The sequence below is a fragment of the Schistocerca piceifrons genome, chromosome 5 (genome assembly GCF_021461385.2).
Source record: "Schistocerca piceifrons isolate TAMUIC-IGC-003096 chromosome 5, iqSchPice1.1, whole genome shotgun sequence".
Lineage (NCBI taxonomy): Eukaryota > Metazoa > Arthropoda > Insecta > Orthoptera > Acrididae > Schistocerca > Schistocerca piceifrons.
In genome coordinates this window covers 428,662,081-428,682,158 of record NC_060142.1, presented here as the reverse complement: position 1 = coordinate 428,682,158, position 20,078 = coordinate 428,662,081, and the positions used below count along the sequence as shown (strand labels likewise).

Sequence of the window (20,078 nt, the reverse complement as noted above, 5' to 3'; positions counted from 1 at the left end):
GTCTATTTTGGTTTTTAAAGAGCACAACAATTCTCTACACATTTGATTCTTACCATTTTTTCTACTCCCAGTATCTAAGGCGCTACAGCACGTCAAAAAATACCATTTTTTTTCAAATTTCGAACAAAGTGGCAAATTACCTAATTTTTGAACACTGTTATTTCAGTTTCTATTTGTGTATAAACATATTACTCATCATGTTATTCATTGGAATTTACCATCTCACTCTGCTGCAGGCCAGGACAAACAGCATCATATTCAGTAACTACGAACACATTCACGTCGGATTGCGTGAAGTTTGTGTTACAATATGTAATACGATTGCATGCAGGTTCAAATGGTTCAAATGGCTCTGAGCACTATGGGACTTAACATCTGAGGTCATCAGTCCCCTAGAACTTAGAACTACTTAAACCTAACTAACCTAAGGACATCACACACATCCATGCCCGAGGCAAGATTCGAACCTGCGACCGTAGCGGTCACGCGGTTCCAAGCTGACGCGCTTAGAACCGCACGGCCACACCGGCCGGCCTGCATGCAGGTGCCGTACATTTTCTACAGTTGATTGACGTTAATGATCAGTTATAAGAAAAAGTATGTAGGAATTGTTCTTTAGCGGACAAAAGCGTATTTATTCTTTGGCCTTCGTTCCAGTGGAAGATGTGAAGTCAGGTGGACCGAGTAAATTTTTGTCATTGATGGAGGGTACCTTATCCACAAAGTGACTTGGACTCGAAATGTTTGATTCAAGTCAATAACCCAAAGCTATGTTTCTTACCTGCAACGTCATTTTGGATCTCAATTTGATATTGTATTTGATGCGTATCCATGTGAGGGAGACAAATGTAGCACAAAGAGTGCTGAGAGGATTCGTAGGTCCAAAAAACATTCTTCGGTTGACGTTGTGGTTGAATCAGAGATGGTGAACAAAGTCCCTCAGGACAAGTTCTTGTACAACGAACGAAACAAGATGCGTTTGATCACACTTCTTAAAAAGGAATTTCTGGAGTGTAGCAGTGAATTGCTCCATTCACAAGAAGATGCTGACGTTATGATTGTAACATCTGCCATTTCAAGAACCAAAGATTTTGGAAGTGTTGTCATTGAAGGAGAAGATGTTGACCTGCTTGTGCTCATGACCGGTTTGGGGCAAGGCATTGAAAACTTATTTTTCTTAAAGCCAGGAAGAAGAAATGCAGAAGACAAGTGGTTTTCCACTGCAGCTTACAAGTTTGACAGTGAATATATTATATTCTGTTCACTTACTCCTTTAGCGGATGTGATACAACATCCGCTTTTTTTGGTCAAGGAAAAATTAAGTGCTGCAATATTGTTGCGAAAAATGAACACCTAACCTCAGCCCTTTGCACGTTCAATAAACCACATGCTACCCGTGTAGAAATAATAACAGCAGGAGAACAGGTTACTGTCGCATTGTGTAGTGGAGGTGTCAGCAGTTCTCACACACTAGACCATTTGCGGTACCAGCTATTCGCCAAGTCTGCCACAAAAAGCAAACTGAATCTTGCACGGTTGCCACCTACACAAGATGCTGCACATCATCATTCGTTGCGGACTTACGAACAAGTCGAAAGTTGGATGGGAAACTGGAAACCTCCTGAGAAATGGGGCTGGAATCACAGTCACCACGGTCCAATACCCGTTATAATGAGCCAGGATCCAGCACCTGAAGCACTTCTTCACATTGTTTCATGCTCATGCAAGCTGAACTGTGGTGGAGCGTGCTCCTGCAGAAAAGCAGGTTTGAAATCTTCTTCAATTTGTAAGAAATGTATTGGGGTCAACTGTGAAAACGTGCCAAAATTTTTATGTGAAGACAGTGAAGGTGATGATATGAAGGATGTTGAGGAAACCGCTGACGAAATCAACGAACTTGCTAAGGCTGACTCGCTGTTTAAAGAAGAGGTCAATCTGGGATCAACTCTATGTACAGACCCTGAATCCGTAACTCAAGGTATTTCTGGTGACACTGAGGAACCTGTCCCATCAAAACGTTGGAAGTGATGCTCATATCTGTCTCAAGTGAGCTAAAGTGCGATATTACAAGTATTGCACTCGCCAAGAACTGTCAACATTTTTTAGTAACTGACACTGCATTTTAATTGTAATAAAGCTACTTATTTTTAATGTCAGCTGCGTGGCTTTTATACACAAGAATAATTACCTACCTAATTAGGTTGCCTATTGCAGCTAATAATAGTTCAGTTTCCTGAGACAAATTATTTTGTGTGTGTCTCTTAATGATGTATTTTTATGTTTATAGTTTTACAAATAACAGGGCAGAGGTGCCCCATAGTGAACTTCAGGTAGTGATGTAAGAATCACAATAGTTGGGTGCCCAGCAATCCTCATGTTGCATACAGAGAAATTGAATACCTGAAAGTGAGGTGGTAAATTCCAACATATAACATGATGTATAATGTATTTATACTACACAAACATAAACAGAAAAAAGTGTTAAAAAATAAGGTATCTTGCCACTATGCTCAAAATTTGAAAAATTGATATTTTTTAGGCACTGTGGCGCCTTAGATATTGGGAGTAGAAAAAAATGGCAACAATCAAATTTGTAGAGAATTTTGTGCTCTTTAAAAAATAAAATAGACGTTAAAGCGATAGGAGCCAATGAAACTAAAATATTTTGAAAAAACTGAAAAAAGGCCGGAATTTTGGAAGTTTTTTGACTGCAGAAAGTTTTCCCAAGCGAAATTTTGTTGGCAAAAACTGGGTTTTCTAATCTTTCCAACCATATGAACGAGTTGAAAAAATAAACTCTTCTACCCCACCCTTTGCAAGCTATATCTGCAATTTGACTGGACTAAAGTGTGTATCCCTGCAAGGGAGCTACGGCATGTGAGCCAGACACTTGGTCGCGTGCCGACTCCTTGGCCGCCCTTGGCATACAATATCCGTGAATTATCTTTGTGCCATCAGAGTTCCCTCAGTCACTAGCAGCCGTACCCCAAATTCATACCGTGTGACTACCCACACCATGACGCCGGGAGTATAACACTGCTGTGCCTACCTGGCTCTCAAAAACATTGCAAGAATGGGACTTATCTTGCCAAATATGGCCATCCGGTGCAATGCAGAACTGCGATTCATCGTTGAATGCAATGCGACGCCATTCAATTGCAGTCCACACTTTTCGATCACAGCACCACTCCAAAAGCTGCTGTTTGTGTTCTAGTGTTAACAGCAACCTACGCATGGACCGATAATTTCCTAGTCCTGCTGCTATTAGTCTCAGACATACTTTGTGTGATTGTACAGAACGTTGCCGAGATTCCATTACTTGTTTTCGGATGGCAGATGCGGATCTGATGCGATCACGATGTGGGTGGTGCATAATATGGCAATGCTCTCATGCGGTGGTCAGATGCGGTCGACCGGAACCTTGGTGATTAGGATGCCAGCCCTCAAGTTTTCATGCTGTTAAACGTCGGGCCACTGTCACAATCGAATGCTCCACAGACGTGGACATGGCACAATTCAACCAGCCAGCCAAATGGAGAGCCACAACGAGACTTATTCAGAGTGTCAGGTGCTGTGATAACACTGTCTCCAATGACTACATGGCATCTCTGTGTACTTCAGTGATACTCAACATCTGACGCTGCTCATGCCACTTACTTACGATACCACACAACACTAATACTGTCTGGTAGCTTTTTTCACTTGTCACAGAGAATAGCTACTGTAAACGTGTACATACCTGCCGGTGGTGTGTGTACGGAGTTAGACATCTGACTATTCCTTCCGGCTGCTTCCCTGTTTTAGTCAGGCAGTGTATTGTCGGCGGCGGCAACTAGTGAAACTAACCGCGCGAGCTATCAAGGGCCGGCGAGTGGGCGGATCGTAACATTTCCAGCGAGCGGCTGGTGTAATCTTTAGAGCTGTTGGTGGCCTGCAATGCAGGAATGCTTTCTGTCCGTTCTCTTTAGTTCAGGAATAAATAGATTCCGAAGAAATAGCTGCATGTAGTACGATAGATTAGAAATACACCACTCGCCATTAAAATTGCTACACCAAGAAGAAATGCAGATGATAAACGGGTATTCATTGGACAAATATATTATACTAGAACTGACATGCGATTATATTTTCACGTAATTTGGGTGCATAGATCCTGAGAAATCAGTACCCAGAACAACCACCTCTGGTCGGAATAACGCCTGGGCATTGAGTCAAACAGAGCTTGCATGGCGTGTACAGGTACAGCTGCCCATGCAGCTTCAACACGATACCACAGTTCATCAAGAGTAGTGACTGGGGTATTGTGACGAGCCAGTTGCTTGGCCACCATTGACCAGACGGTTTCAATTGGTGAGAGATCTGGAGAATGTGCTGGCGAGGGCAGCAATCGAACATTTTCTGTATCCAGAAAGGCCCGTACAGGTCCTGCGACATGCGGTCGGGCATTATCCTGCTGAAATGTAGGGTTTCGCAGGGATCGAATGAAGAGTAGAGCCACGGGTCGTAACACATCTGGAATGTACCGTCCACTGTTCAAAGTGCCGTCAGTGCGAACAAGAGGTGACGGAGACGTGTGACCAATGGCACCCCATACCATCACGCCGGGTGATACGCCAGTATGGCGATGGCGAATACACGCTTCCAATGTGCGTTCACCGCGATGTCGCCAAACACGGATGCGACCATCCTGATACTGTAAACAGAACCTGGATTCATCCGAAAAAATGACGTTTTGCCATTGGTGCACCCAGGTTCGTCGTTGAGTGCACCATCACAGGCGCTCCTGTCTGTGATGCAGCGTCAACGGTAACAGCAACCATGGTCTCCGAGCTGATAGTCCACGCTGCTGCAAACGTCGTCGAACTGTTCGTGCAGATGGTTGTTGTTTTGCAAACGTCCCCATCTATTGACTGAGGGATCGAGACGTAGCTACACGATCCGCTACAGCCATGCTGATCAGATGCCTGTCATCTCGACTGCTAGTGATACGAGGCCGTTGGGATCCAGCACGGCGTTCCGTATTACCCTCCTGAACCCACCGATTCCATATTCTGGTTGGTTGGTTGTTTGGGGAAGGAGACCAGACAGCGTGGTCATCGGTCTCATCGGATTAGGGAAGGATGGGGAAGGAAGTCGGCCGTGCCCTTTCAGAAGAACCATCCCGGCATTTGCCTGGAGTGATTTAGGGAAATCACGGAAAACCTAAATCAGGATGGCCGGACGCGGGATTGAACCGTCGTCCTCCCGAATGCGAGTCCAGTGTCTAACCACTGCGCCACCTCGCTCGGTCCCATATTCTGCTAACAGTCATTGGATATCGACCAACGCGAGCAGCAATGTCGCGATACAATCAGCCACAATCGCGCTAGGCTACAATCCTACCTTTATCAAAGTCGGAAACGTCATGGTACGCATTTCTCCCCATTACACGAGGCATCACAACAACGTTTCACCAGGCAACGCCGGTCAACTGCTGTTTGTGCATGAGAAATCGGTTGGAAGCTTTACTCATGTCAGCACGTTGTAGGTGTCGCCACCGGTGTCAACCTTGTGTGAATGCTCTGAAAAGCTAATCATTTGCATATCACAGCATCTTCTTCCTGTCGGTTAAATTTCACGTCTGCAGCACATCTTCGTGGTGTAGCAATTTTAATGGCCAGTAGTGTATGTAATGCAGAATCAGTATTAAAATCTACAGTTTAGTATGCGACGTTATGAAATATTTTTGCAAATTAAAGCTGTGTGGTGGACCAGGACTCGAACCCGCGAAACACAGCATTCCGGTTCATGACCCGGACGAGAACACAGTTTTAATCTATCAAAAAATTTCACGTACCCTGCAATGTTTAGAAATTCTTTAAAGAAGGCAAACAGAAAGACGTTATTATTCTGTTACGCAAAGCCGATGACGCTCGGTACGAATTCCGTTAAATGATTGACTTATTCAGAATGTCGGATGGATATATTACTATTTTGACAGTTGTTCATATCACTTAGTTAAATTAAACAAAGCTCCCAACATTTCTATCGACAAAGAACATTCATTGTCGCAGTTGAGAAAATATAAATCCTACAGAAAAGACATGACCAAAAGAGATTTGTTAGAAGTTGTTAATGCAAATTAACCGAACTCTTTTAAGCTATGTATAGGATGTAAGTAAAAGAAACGGGTGATAAGCTTGCGATGTATACGCTTATACAGGGTCGACTCCTAAGACAGGTGCCCCTTAAAATATATCCAGAACGATTAATGTATGGAGGCACGGTTTGTAAATTGTAAGAGACAATGTAAAGAATTTTCTGACGTAATTTCTTAACGTTTATAGCTGCTGAATAGAAACAGACTTACTATACTGCATTGCTGTGCCATTGAAAGGTTGGAGCGGGTCCGCGCGTATAGCTGTGAATGCTGAAGTCGTCAGCGCACGGGACGACTTAGCTAACGAGAGTTTTGTGTGTTACCTTACTTCCTGTTACACACAACTAAAAACGTTTTGCATCACACCGGTTCCCAGAACTCCTGAAGATAGACGTTGACTGTGGATATTGTATCACAGACACAGTCGCTTTGACTGTTCAGGGATGTCACTAAACCCGCCCAAAATGTAAACAACCATGCATGAGCAGCGCCTATTAGACGGATGAGGTCCGGCAGCCGATCAGTTCCAGTCATTCCACCAGGAAGGAGGTACACTTCTCGTGTTGTCTGTAGTTCAACCATGCCTAGACGGCCAATACCGTGGTTCGATCGCGTCCGCATTGTTACTTTGTGCCAGGAAGGGCGCTCAACAAGCGAAGTGTCCAGGCGTCTCTGAGTGAACCAAAGCGATGTTGTTCGGACATGGAGGAGATACAGGGAGACAGGAACTGTGGATGACATGCCTCGCTGAGGCTGCCCAAGGACTACTACTGCAGTGGATGACCGCTGCCTACGGAATGTGGCTCTGAGGAACACTGACAGCAACGCCTCCATGTTGAACAATGCTTTTCGTGCAACCACAGGACCTTAAGACTCAAACTGGGCACAATAGGCTGCATGATGCGCAACTTCACTTTCGACTTCCACGGCGAGGTCCATTTCGCAACCACGACACCATGCAGCGCGGTACAGATGGGCCCAAGAACATGACGAATGCACCGCTCAGGATTGGCATACTGTTCTCTTCACCGATGAGTGTTGCATATGCCTTGAACCAGACAATCGTCGGAGACGTGTTTGGTGGCAACCCGGTCAGGCTGAACGCCTTAGGCACACTGTCCAGCGGGTGCAGAAAGGTGGAGGTTCGATGCTGTTTTGTGGCGGCATTGTGTGTGGCCGACGTACGCCGCTGGTGGTCATGGAAGGCGCCGTGACGGTTGTACGATACTTTAATGCCATCCTCCGACCGATAGTGCAACCATATCGGCAGCATATTGGCGAGGCATTCGTCTTCATGGACGACAATTTGCGCCCTCATCGTGCACGTCTTGTGAATGGCTTCCTTCAGGATAACGTCATCGCACGACTAGTGGCCAGTATGTTCTCCAGACATGAACCCTCTCGAACATGCCGGGGATAGATTGAAAAGGACTGTTTGTAGACGATGTGACCCACCAACCACTCTGAGGGATCTACGCCGAATTGCCGCTGAGGAGTAGGACAATCTGGACCAACAGTGCCTTGTTGAAATTGTGGATGGTATGCCACGACGAGTATAAGCATGCAACAATGCAAGAGGTTGTGCTACAGGGTATTAGAGGTACCGGTGTGTACAGCAGTCTGGACCACCACCTCTGAAGGTCTCGCGTTATGGTAATACAACACGCAATGTGTGGCTGTCATGTGCAAGAAAAGGCCGGAAATGATTTTCTCTATTGCAGTTTTCTGTACAGGTTCCGGAACCGAGGCGGTACAAAACTTTTGATGTGTGTTTCTCGTTGAGGGGCCATTTCGTCACGTGATACACAAAATAAGTTCTGCGATATGTGGGCAACGTGCCACGTAAAGTATAACCAGTGGGAAGCAACAAAACTGCCTACGTCACAAGCTGAAAGTAAGACATAGTGCTAGATTTGTCGTCTTCAGGACAAGTCCATACTCGTTGGTTTTATGCTATACGGTTCATCCTATGAAGATACGCTTTTTATAAGCACCAACACACTGAATGAATGTCTCGAGAACGAATCGTTATTGATGCTAGTTGTTCTAATAAAATGATGGGAAGCGTCACGGTAGTGGTTAAAGAACTTTCGTACTCAATTATTTTCGATTTACACGAGAGTAAGCCGTTTTGAGGCATTGACACGTTGATGAATATTCATGAAAAATGTCATTCCTGTTAGGCTTTGTTATAATAAATGTCAATAATATTTCGGCGATTACAGTCTTCAGAAGACTGTAAAATAAAGTATGCGCCGATAGAAGCTTTGGTTGAGTTCCCATGATTGGAAACCGATGGTAAACTGGAAGAGGGTTCACGTCCCGCCGTATCCAATTTTTTCCCACGTTCGCATTTTCTAAAGGGCTATGGAAGTTTCGTATAAAATTAAGAGAAATAATTTATATAATATAAGGTAAATATAAGTGCGCTCTCTGTCAGGAGTAAGTTTATTCGATTTGATGAACTTTTATAAGTTGGATGTCCTTCCTGTGTGGACAGGTATCTTTCATTTTTGTCTTATTAAACGTTTACGGATATTAAAGTTTTTCATTTTAGTGTACCACAGACAGAACAACACGATTAGCATATGGTTAAGAAAAGAAATGTGCGTTTTAATAGACTTAATATAGGAATTACAGGCGCGTTCATTTTTGTGGACTAACTGCACGGGTTGTGAGCCAGTAAAGTCGACAGGTGCCGCTGAGAGCGCAGAATCACATTAACCAGCTCGTGGCGTGTGCTGTGTCTCGTGACTTGTGATGCCCGCCTGTGAGCACACCGACGTTCGCTGCCTCGTCTCGTGAGCCGACGGCTAAACACGCTACTTCCGGGATTCGGGTTGGCGCGCCGGCCCAGGCTCGAATCCGTCCGGCGGTAACTGCGCTGGTTAGCCTGGATGTGGTTTTTAGGCGGCTCCCCACATCCGACTACGTGAATCTCGGTTTGTTACCCACCCCCCACCCCTATACGTTACGCAATCATTTTAAAAACGTTCGCACACTTTCGCTGGTAATAACACTAGACGCAAACAAACGGGGATGCAGAAATTCCATCCCAGGGGAGGGGGACGGTGTCGACAGGAGGGCGCCTTGTACCACTAACATGGTCACATTCGAAAATTAACGTGCCGACCCCGTGAAGATGGGGGATAAAGGCAAGGAAAAAGAAGAAAGATTGAATACTCTGGCAGATACATCTTCCGTCGTTGTGTAGCTACTGTAAAAAGTTAGCTAATGAGTAATGTCAATAACAGTAAGCAACTTACGAAAAATACATCTAATCTTGGAACTTGCTTTTTGGTACATGCAGCAGTGCACATGGGTGTGTCAAGCGGCATGTGAATAGTGTCTTCATTGGCGACTGTGAAAGCATTTGACTGCTTGAAATACACGGTCCAGTCACATTAATGAGACCAACGTTATGTTTTACGTCAACGTGGCATAACTATCTTCAAACGGTAGATGAGAGCACTAGCGGTGAAGGGTATGTAAAGCGTGTTTGGAAGACGCGGGAAACAGTGCCGTCATCGTAATGCCGAAACGGAGCGAATTATCTGACTCAAAAGGGCACGATTATTAACCTGCGGTCCAAGGATGGAACCACCGCCTAAAGGCTAAGTTTGTAAACTGTTTGCGTCCCCCCTATGGTTAACGTACACTGTGATTCGTAGTGCACTACAGCTGCCTCGGCGCCGGTTTGGATAGCGCTGTTTTGGCATCCACGGTGATGGACGACAGCTGCGAAGATGTGTACGGGCAAATAGACGTGCAACTCGTAAGCAACAGACCGCCCAGATGAACCAAGGGGCTACCGACAGTGTCTCCCCAACGACCGTTCAGTAAACTTTGCTGGGTATGGGCTTCCGCCGCAGGCGTCTGCTTCATGCATCCATGCTGACCACTGTTCAACGATGTCTGGAATGTACACGCAAGTACCGCAGCTGGACTTCCACAGAGTGACGACAGGTGGCCTCTTCATATGAATCACGTTTTATGCTCAATCGGCGTGAAGCGTTCGAAAGCAAAAACGCTGAACTACCATCGGAAAGGTCCAAATCGGAAGAGAGGGCGTTTTGGCTGGGGGAATGTTTTCGTGGCATTCCTTGGGAGATCTCGTTGTTCTAGAAGGCACAGTAGATTAACCCAAGTATGCAGCCATCCTTGGGACCATGTCCTGCACTACATGCGTTTTGTTTCTCCTGGGCCCTTTGGCATCTACCAGCAGGACAGACTTAAGGCCGAAATACTAAATGTCTTTTTCCAAAGCTGTTCCACAGTGGAAGACTGAACTGTAGTCTCTCCTCTAGATTGTCGCACAGATGGCAAAATGGTAGATATCGAAATAGACGACAGAGGGATAGAGAAACAATTAAAATCGCTCAAAAGAGGAACGGCCGCTGGACCTGATGGGATACCAGTTCGATTTTACACAGAATACGGGAAGGAACTTGCCCCCCCCCCCCCTTCTTGCAGCGGTGTACCGTAGGTCTCTGGAGGAGCGTAGCGTTCCAAAGGATTGGAAAAAGGCACAGGTCATCCCCGTTTTCAAGAAGGAACGTCGAACACATGTGCGTAACTATAGACCTATATCTGTAACTTCGATCAGTTGTAGAATTTTGGAACACGTATTATGTTCAAGTATAATCACTTTTCTGGAGACTAGAAATCTACTCTGTAGGAATCAGCATGTGTTTCGAAAAAGACGGTCGTGTGAAACCCAGCTCGCGCTATTCGTCCACGAGACTCAGAGAGCCATAGACACGGGTTCCCAGGTAGATGCCGTGTTTCTTGACTTCCGCAAGGCGTTCGATACAGTTCCCCACAGTCGTTTAATGAACAAAGTAAGAGCATATGGACTATCAGACCAATTGTGTGATTGGATTGAAGAGTTCCTAGATAACAGAACGCAGCATGTCATTCTCAATGGAGAGAAGTCTTCCGAAGTAAGAGTGATTTCAGGTGTGCCGCAGGGGAGTGTCATAGGACCGTTGCTATTCACAATATACATAAATGACCTTGTGGATGACATCGGAAGTTCACTGAGGCTTTTTGCAGATGATGCTGTGGTGTATCGAGAGGTTGTAACAATGGAAAATTGTACTGAAATACAGGAGAATCTGCAGCGAATTGACGCACGGTGCAGGGAATGGCAACTGAATCTCAATGTAGACAAGTGTAATGTGCTGCGAATACGTAGAAAGATAGATCCCTTATCATTTAGCTACAAAATAGCAGGTCAGCAACTGGAAGCAGTTAATTCCATAAATTATCTGGGAGTACGCATTAGGAGTGATTTAAAATGGAATGATCATATAAAGTTGATCGTCGGTAAAGCAGACGCCAGACTGAGATTCATTGGAAGAATCCTAAGGAAATGCAATCCGAAAACAAAGGAAGTAGGTTACAGTACGCTTGTTCGCCCACTGCTTGAATACTGCTCAGCAGTGTGGGATCCGTACCAGAAGGGGTTCATAGAAGAGATAGAGAAGATCCAACTGAGAGCAGCGCGTTTAGTTACAGGATCATTTAGTAATCGCGAAAGCGTTACGGAGATGATAAACTCCAGTGGAAGACTCTGCAGGAGAGACGCTCAGTGGCTCGCTACGGGCTTTTGTTAAAGTTTCGATAACATACCTTCACCGAGGAGTCAAGCAGTATATTGCTCCCTCCTACGTATATCTCGCGAAGAGACCATGAGGATGACATCAGAGAGATTAGAGCCCACACAGGCATACCGACAATGCTTCTTTCCACGAAAAATACGAGACTGGAATAGAAGGGAGAACCGATAGAGGTACTCAAGGTACCCTCCGCCACACAGCGTCAGGTGGCTTGCGGAGTATGGATGTAGATGTAGGACAATGCAACGCGTCACACAGGTTACAGTGTACGTGAGCGATTCGAAGAACACTAGGATGACTGTATTGTATTCCGCTGGCCACCACACTCCCCGTCTTTAAACAAAATGGAGAATCGGTTGGAGCACCTCGATCGGGCTGTTTTCGCCATGGTTCCTCGGCCGAGAAACCTAGCGCAGCTGGCCAATGGATTCGAAATTGCTCCACATCGCTGCCGGTACCTTCCTGAACCTCACTGACACCCTTCCTGCACGTTTCGCAGACATCCGCGCTGCAGAAAGTGGTTATTCAGGCTCGTGACAAGTGATCACTTTAATGTGACTGCACAGAGTATGTTAGCGTAGTTTCAAGGCCGTGGTTAGCGCTGCGGAAAGAGTACAAAACGGTAATCTTAGTATCATGGGATCGATAGAGTCCATGTGCGGGAAACATTATTTTCAATTTTTACGTTACTTTCACTGTAAGTAAGCCGAAATAATGCTCAGTATATTGCATGTATTAAAAGGCTTGAAAAGGAAACGCAAAGAAAAATTTGCCATTACAAATGAATTTATAGGAAATTGTTGTACATAAAGCGCCCGCCAGACGTCTGTAAATAACTTTCCAAGAAGGGATTATAATTAAAGCGTACAGAACTGCGCGTTCTGTTAGTTTGTTTTTGACCTTCGATCAGTCCTCGGCAGCTGCACGCAAACATTAGGTACACGGTGCAGGTAAAATAGTCCCATTGGCCTGGCAATAGATATAACCCGGGCAAGTTTAAATCGTGAACTGGAAAATAACAGTATCCAATTTCATTTACGAAGTTCTCGAGTGCGCCTTACAATTTATTTGTAATCCCAAATTTTGCATTGCCTTTCCTTTCCAGGCTTTTCATGAAAATATTAATGAACACGGTAACTTGAGCATTATTTCGGTTTAGTTGCAGTGTAAGTAACGTAAACATTGAAATCAAAAAGATATTTCTGCATGGGTTATCGCTCCGTACTCTTTCCGCAGGGCCAATCACTGCCTGCTTAAAAAAAGCTTGAGTATCTCGAGCTCTCACTTCCATAATGTTAATTCACGGCCGAGCCCGGTATGTACCATAAGTGTAGAGGAAATCTGTGATGACGAGTAAGCGCGGTCCCCTCGTCAACACGAAGAGTAAGGAGCTGTACATGGCAGACTCAGTAATGTTCTTTGGGCTGGATACTGTGTAATTAACTTCGAATATTGCTACTTTGTGTTCTCTTGTATTACGTTACCGTCTATTTTCTTAATCTTTGTGTTGATACTGGACTATTCGCACCCCACACCCCGAACGTATTTTGTAATGGCTTACATTGTTCTATTACTGCAAACAAGATGAGATCGCATTACTCGTTAATCAGGTTTCTAGCGAACTCGGCCTTTTATCGGAATTTTGAGCCTGGCTCTGTAATTCATTAACTTTAATGAAGTCATTTAGAACTTACCGGGTGGCAGCAATTCTAATTAATTCTTCGCGCGCTCTAGAGATAGCTACCTGCCATCCGATATTCTTTCGCCTACGTCCATTAGTATAATTGGTGTAATTTGAGGAAATCGTTGAGTGTAGTGAAACTGCAGCTCGCAAACCATTTTTACACATGTGTTCTTCGAAGTTAGTATTTCGGGTGTGGCTGCTTGCTGTGGTTCCACTTATTTACTGTCGTATTTACAGAATACACTTTACTCAATCAGAGTAAAAATATCATCACAGAGACAAAAAGTGGTTACGTTGGATTCAGTGAAACAGACGGCTACTAAATTCCTTATCCAGCGTCTCATTTCCGTTTCTCAGATAAACAGAAATGTAATGCTTTTACACCTTAATGACAACACCGTAGTTCATTTCGAAAGGATTTTAACGCAGATTTGGAATAAAACTATAGCGCCAAACAAAGGTAAGTGAAATTCATAAGACGCCACTAGGGTTGGGCTCGAGTTTTCAAAAACATACGTATGGTTGTGTTGGTTAGACTGTCAGGTATCACAACCTGAAGCCACACGTCAAAGAAGAACCTCGTTTGTGAGTAATCTGTTGAAAATATTTAGTGTTTTTTGTTTACGCTATTAAATTGAATAATGTAATGCACTGTAGTGGCGTATTGTAGTGGTTAAGGTACATTCCTGACGAGCAGGTGGTCGTGGTTTCGAAGTTGTATCAGCATTTTTAATTAAGTTTATTGGGGAAAACGTATTTCTTTGTTTGTAATCCATTCTCGCCATATTTTTAATCTTCGTACTACCTTTTCATGTGTTCTATTTTTTTTCTCCCTATTATTCTTCTTTCATCTGCAATCTCTATGAGATTATAACTATTTTTATAAACTTCCATTTAGTTCCGTATGTTTCATCGCTTTATATTTTAGTCCATGTTTTATTGCATTCATTATTTCTGTTCCTAGGTTTGTTTGAATTTAGTTTTATTTATAATCCCTTCTTCCGGTTAAATCTTTATCTGCATTGTTTTGCCCATAGTGCAACTAGAATTTGTTTTAAATGTTTGTTTATTTTGGCTGGCGTACATCTTTTACCGAAAAAATGCGTTTTTGACAGCACAGCACAGCCAATATAAATACCTTATGTGATCAAAAGTATCCTAACACCCCCAAAAACATACTTTTTTTCTTAGTAGGTGTATTTTGCTGCCACTTTCTGATAGGTACTCCATATCAGCGACCTCAGTAGTCATTATACGTTGTGAGAGAGCAGAATGTGGCGCTCCGTGGAACTCACGGATCTCGAACTTGGTCAGGTGATTGCGTGTCACTTGTGTCATACATCCGTACGCGAGATCTCCACACTCCTAAAAATTCCTGGGTCCACATTTTCCGATGTGACAGTTACGTTGAAACGTGAAGCGACACGTAAGCACAAAAGCGTACAGGCCGACCTCGTCTGTTGACTGACAGAGACCGTCGACAGTTGAAGAGGGTCGTAATATGTAATAGGCAGACATCTATCTAGACCATCACACAGGAATTCCAAACTGCATCAGGATACACCGCAAGTACTATGACAGGTGGGAGGTGAGAAAACTTTGATTTCATGGTCGAGAGGCTGCTCATAAGCCACACATCACGCTTGTAAATTCTGAACGACGCCTCGCTTTGTGTAAGGAGCATAAACATTGGACGACTGAACAGCGGAAAAACATTGTGTGGAGTGACGAATCACGGTACACAATGTGGCGATCTGATGGCGGTTTGTGTGTATGGCGAATGCCCGGTGAACGTCATCTGCCAGCGTGTGTAGTGCCAACAGTAAAATTTGGTGTTACGGTGCGGTGGTGTTCTTCACCCCTTGTTGTTTTGCGTGGCACTATCACAGTACAGGCCTACATTGATGTTTTAAGCACCTTCTTGCTTCCCACAGTTGAAGACCATTTCGGGGATGTCGATTGCATCTTTCAACACGATCGAGCACCTGTACATAATGCACGGCCTGTGGGGGAGTGGTTATACGACAATAGCATCCCTATAATGGACTGGCCTGCACAGAGTCCTGACCTGAATCCTATAGAACACCTTTGGGATGTTTTGGAACGCCGACGACTTCGTGCAAGGCCTCACCGACCGAAACCGATACCTCTCCTCAGTGTAGCACTCGGTGAAGAATGGCCTTGCATTCCCCAAGAAACCTTCCAGCACCTGATAGAACGTGTGCCTGCGAGAGTGGAAGCTGTCATCAAGGTTAAGGATTGGCCAACACCATATTGAATTCCCACATTACCGATGGATGGCGCCACGAACTTGTAAGCCGTTTTCAGTCAGATGTCCGGATCGCATAGTGTAGATTATTTCGTCTTTTGTCTTTTTGAAAGCGGTAGACCGTTATATAGGTACTTTCAAACGTTTAAATATTATGGTAGATAAGTAATAATAATCGTGATTACGTTGACGAAGGTCCAAATTGAAAAACGTAATTGGAGAAGAAAAATGAAAGTAACTGAAAAATTTTATACTGTGACTAAAATGAGGCGTAAAAAGATTAGAAATAAAAAAAATTTAATAAATTGAGTGAAAATGATGATCGAAGTCATCTAGATAAATATTGCAAAATAAAAATTTCAATGCACTCGGCTGGATTCGAACCCACGACCTTATGTAGACTAGGAATGTAGCAGAACCACTATGTTGCTGTTAAAACAATGATGCTATGAAATCTACAAGTGATTTGTTAGCAGGGATAAAAGAAATCTCGCGAAAAACTGGGAATTACACATGAACGTTGCCGTTGGTTAAATTTGGGCAGCTTTCATAAAGACGTAGCTCACAATTGTAGCTCGCAATTGCAAATTTTGAACGAAGTGATTTGAGGCATCCATTTATTTTGAGGAAAGACTGTTGACAATTGGTTTCCAGAATTTCACCGTGGTAATCTCAACGACGAATTTCGTGTAGATCGACCAAATCGGTTGTCCTCCAATAAGCAGCGGTGCTGTCCCCCCCCCCCCCCCCCCCCTCATTGATAAAAATAGACCTTGAGTCACCTTCCGATAGAGCCATGGTCAGGTTTATCTTAGACTGCAGTGCATTCGAATTTGCATGAATATTTATCTGTGAAAAATATATTTTACCGTTGAATTCCCCACTGTTTGTCCGAAGCTGAAGAGGCTCACATCGTTCTGTACAAGAAACTGCAAAATCCGTTACAGCATTTTATCAGTAGACGAAACTTGGCTGCCGGAGACTAAGCAGCAACCAACTGCGTTTTAAGATGAACCGAAACCAAGAAATGTGCTTCATTCACGAAACACTTCCAAGCAAATTACTATCGATTGTTTCTTTGCTTACATGGGCGTGACCTGACCATTGCTGCAGAGGATAGAAGAGGAGCTAATTCAGATTGGTACACATTAATTCCTTTGCCCGAAGTCACATACGAAATCAGGGAAAAAACGAATGGAAATGTCGCATCATTTTTTATGGTGACAATACCATCTGTCACTGAACTGTGAAAAATTGTTTATTTGACAAACAAATTGTCACGTTGCCCATATTCTCCAGATTTGTCTCCTAATAACGTTTTTCTGTATACTTGTCAAACAAAAAATATGTGGACTGCCATTTTCATCTCATCATGAAGTTGTCGAATCCTTCAACAACCATGTTTTTGGAGTACCAGTATCAGAGTGTGAGTGTGAGTGTGAGTGTGAGTGTGTGTGTGTGTGGGGGGGGGGGCGGGGGGGGGGGGAGGAGGAGGAGGAGGAGAAGGAAGGTTTCCAGAATTGTGTCGTGCAAAAGTGTAGAAATTTGAAAAGCTCATGTTTTAAGAAACAATGAGATTACTTGTATAGTAACAGGTTGCCCACGTGCTGAGCAGGAATGTAGTTTAAAACATTGCCCGGCAAAAAAAAGTGAAGTACCCAAAAGGGAGGAGGTAACGAAATGTAACGGGTTGAGAGAGTATGTGACGTTATTTCAGTGTTAGCAAACGAATTTACAGAGATGTTGACAGTATGAAGCCCAGTAATCAACATGATGTTGCTCTCTCTGCGTGCCTAGGTGCACACGATTCGGTTGGGAAGGGTGTTATAAAGCCGCTGTATCCTATGCTTACGCATGGACCTACAGCTGTTGGTTTAAAATGGCTCTGAGCACTATGGGACTTAACATCTGTGGTCATCAGTCCCCTAGAACTTAGAACTACTTAAACCTAACTAACCTAAGGACATCACACACATCCATGCCCGAGGCAGGATTCGAACCTGCGACCGTAGCAGTCGCGCGGCTCCGGACTGCGCGCCTAGAACCGCTAGACCACCGCGGCCGGCTCCACAGCTGTTGGGACTGGTCTTTGATGTCCTGGAACGGAGTTGATGTGTGAGCTGTTCCCACATAAATTTTATCGCGGACAGGTATATGGGGATCTTGCTGGATACTACAGTACTTCAATATCGCTGTCTTGCCTGTTTGTTTATTGACTTTAACAAACCTTTACAATGAAGGAAAACGTTTACAGTTAATCATTTCTTTTGGGTATAGTACATTCCAAAACACGTAATAGCATACAGCCCCTCATAGCATTATTTGCAACAATAATGTGATTCCTTCTTGTTTTCTTGCTGCAGACGACGTGTCTTATCATAGGATTGCTTTGTTTGAGGGGCTTTGTTTAGAGGCTACAGGGTCTTCCCTGTAGCCGCAAGAGGTGCTCCGATCACGCACAGCGCTCTCGTGGCTGCGTTTTTTCTTCGCGATGCTTTTCTAGAAAGAGTCAGATGAGACTCGAACGCTGATAGGTTTGCTGTCATATGGTATTTATAAATAACATGAAAACTTACTACATACACGTCTAGTGTACGTAAAACTACGCCTTTCCATGATTTTTCAGATACACTCAGTATCAACCCACACTTGCCTTCCGTTCCAATTGATTGACTGATTGATTGATTGTGATTCAGCTCATAATTCGGGTTTAATTTTTCGAGGTTGCTTTGTCGATGCCATTTCAGCAATATGACGTTCAGGCAAAGTGTCTTCCGTCGCGCCACGTCAGTATTACTTCTATACTCATCGAAGTTTCCTCCCTGAAACTTGTATTCCAGTATTTGTATATGCTACTTTATTATATTCACGCTAACTGTACGAGCTTCATTCGTTCCCTTGGCAGCCGGCCGCTGTGGTCGAGCGTTTCAGTCCGGAACCGCGCTGCTGCCACGGTCGCAGGTTTGAATCCGGCCTCGGGCATGGATGTGTGTGATGTCCTTAGAACTACTTAAACCTAACTAACCTAAGTCAAGGGGACTGATGACCTCAGATGTTAAGTCCCATAGTGCTTAGAGCCATTTGAACCCTGTCATGCAAATACTGCAAAATGTTTGGACTTATGTACTTGCTGTCAACGTATTGTGTTTGCCTTCTGCTCAACTATGGTTCCAATTGTTTTTTCAGTGTATTGCGACGTTTTTCGTAAAAAATAGCCTCTAGTTACTAAAAAATGGTTCAAATGGCTCTGAGCACTATGGGACTCAACTGCTGTGGTCATAAGTCCCCTAGAACTTAGAACTACTTAAACCTAACTAACCTAAGGACATCACACACATCCATGCCCGAGGCAGGATTCGAACCTGCGACCCTAGCAGCCGGCCTCTAGTTACTATACCAGTCACAACACACGCGTGAACCAAAATATCCAGTAGGTATTCTCTTTTTCAGTCAGACTGAACAAATGTTTATATTTCTAAATGACTCATTTCGGAAGGAATGTCCTGCTTAAAGGCCAGACGCACATTGAACCGGAGATCGTGTAGACGAAAGCCTCCTCCAGTACACACACACACACACACACACACACACACACACACACACACACACACACACACACACACACACACACAATAAAAGCGACTCTGACTTTCGTTTTACATACCCAACAACAGACCTTACCTTGAATAGTCTGTTCCCTTGAGAAGAAACGTTGTTCCAAAAAAATGTGGCTTGCCGAGTAAACCTGTTCGACATTATTGTAACAAAAATAGGAGTACGGAGAACAGGATCACTTGAGCATATTATGAATATTTCTGCTTCTCCGCTCTTGACAGTTGGTGGTTTACTGCCAAAATTCTAATTCGTCGAATTTTTTCGTCGCGGTCATTTCGCGAGACGTATGCGGGAGAAGTAATATGTTGTCAGACTCCTGCCGGAAAGTACTCTCTCTAAATTTCGATAGTAAACCTTTATGTGATTCACAACGCCTCTCATGCAGCATCTGTCGTCATTGCCATAGAAATCAATTTCACTGTTGGAAGGGGAGCCCGAGCAAAAGCTTTGAGATACTGAAAGGCCGGGATTTACAGTAACCACAGTACCCTCTTTAGAAGAGGAAGGAAAGGCAAATTCGTTCTCCCTGTCACTGTTCGTAAATAATCCTTTTGCCTTCGCGTTTTCAATATTTCGCTTACAAATCTTCGAACTGTTCCGTAACACGCCCCTGGCTCAGTAATCCGCCAGTAGAAGTGAAAGAAAACTGACATGTCTTCTTCTGTTCTTCTCCCATTTATGAGCAGTATTAACAAACTCTCTTATATACAGGGTGATCGAAATGTCACCCACATCAGCGTCAAAAATAGA

General features: G+C 44.1%; 2 protein-coding genes across 6 annotated transcripts in view; one reads left to right on the top strand and one right to left on the bottom strand.

Annotated features, from left to right (window-relative positions):
- LOC124797845 (oxysterol-binding protein-related protein 9) overlaps nt 1–20,078 on the top strand; it is a 513,791-nt gene that overhangs the window by 98,810 nt on the left and 394,903 nt on the right. The window lies entirely within an intron of this gene.
- LOC124797846 (elongation of very long chain fatty acids protein 4-like) overlaps nt 1–20,078 on the bottom strand; it is a 115,999-nt gene that overhangs the window by 69,351 nt on the left and 26,570 nt on the right. Inside the window, exon 1 of one of the 2 annotated variants that reach the window (XM_047260901.1) lies at nt 3,740–3,827. The exons of the other annotated variant lie outside the window; for it this stretch is intronic. Coding sequence (XP_047116857.1) covers nt 3,740–3,770 — 31 coding nt within the window. The 5' untranslated portion in view covers nt 3,771–3,827. Of the gene's footprint in view, nt 1–3,739; nt 3,828–20,078 lie in introns of those variants that run through there. 2 annotated transcript variants of the gene reach the window in all.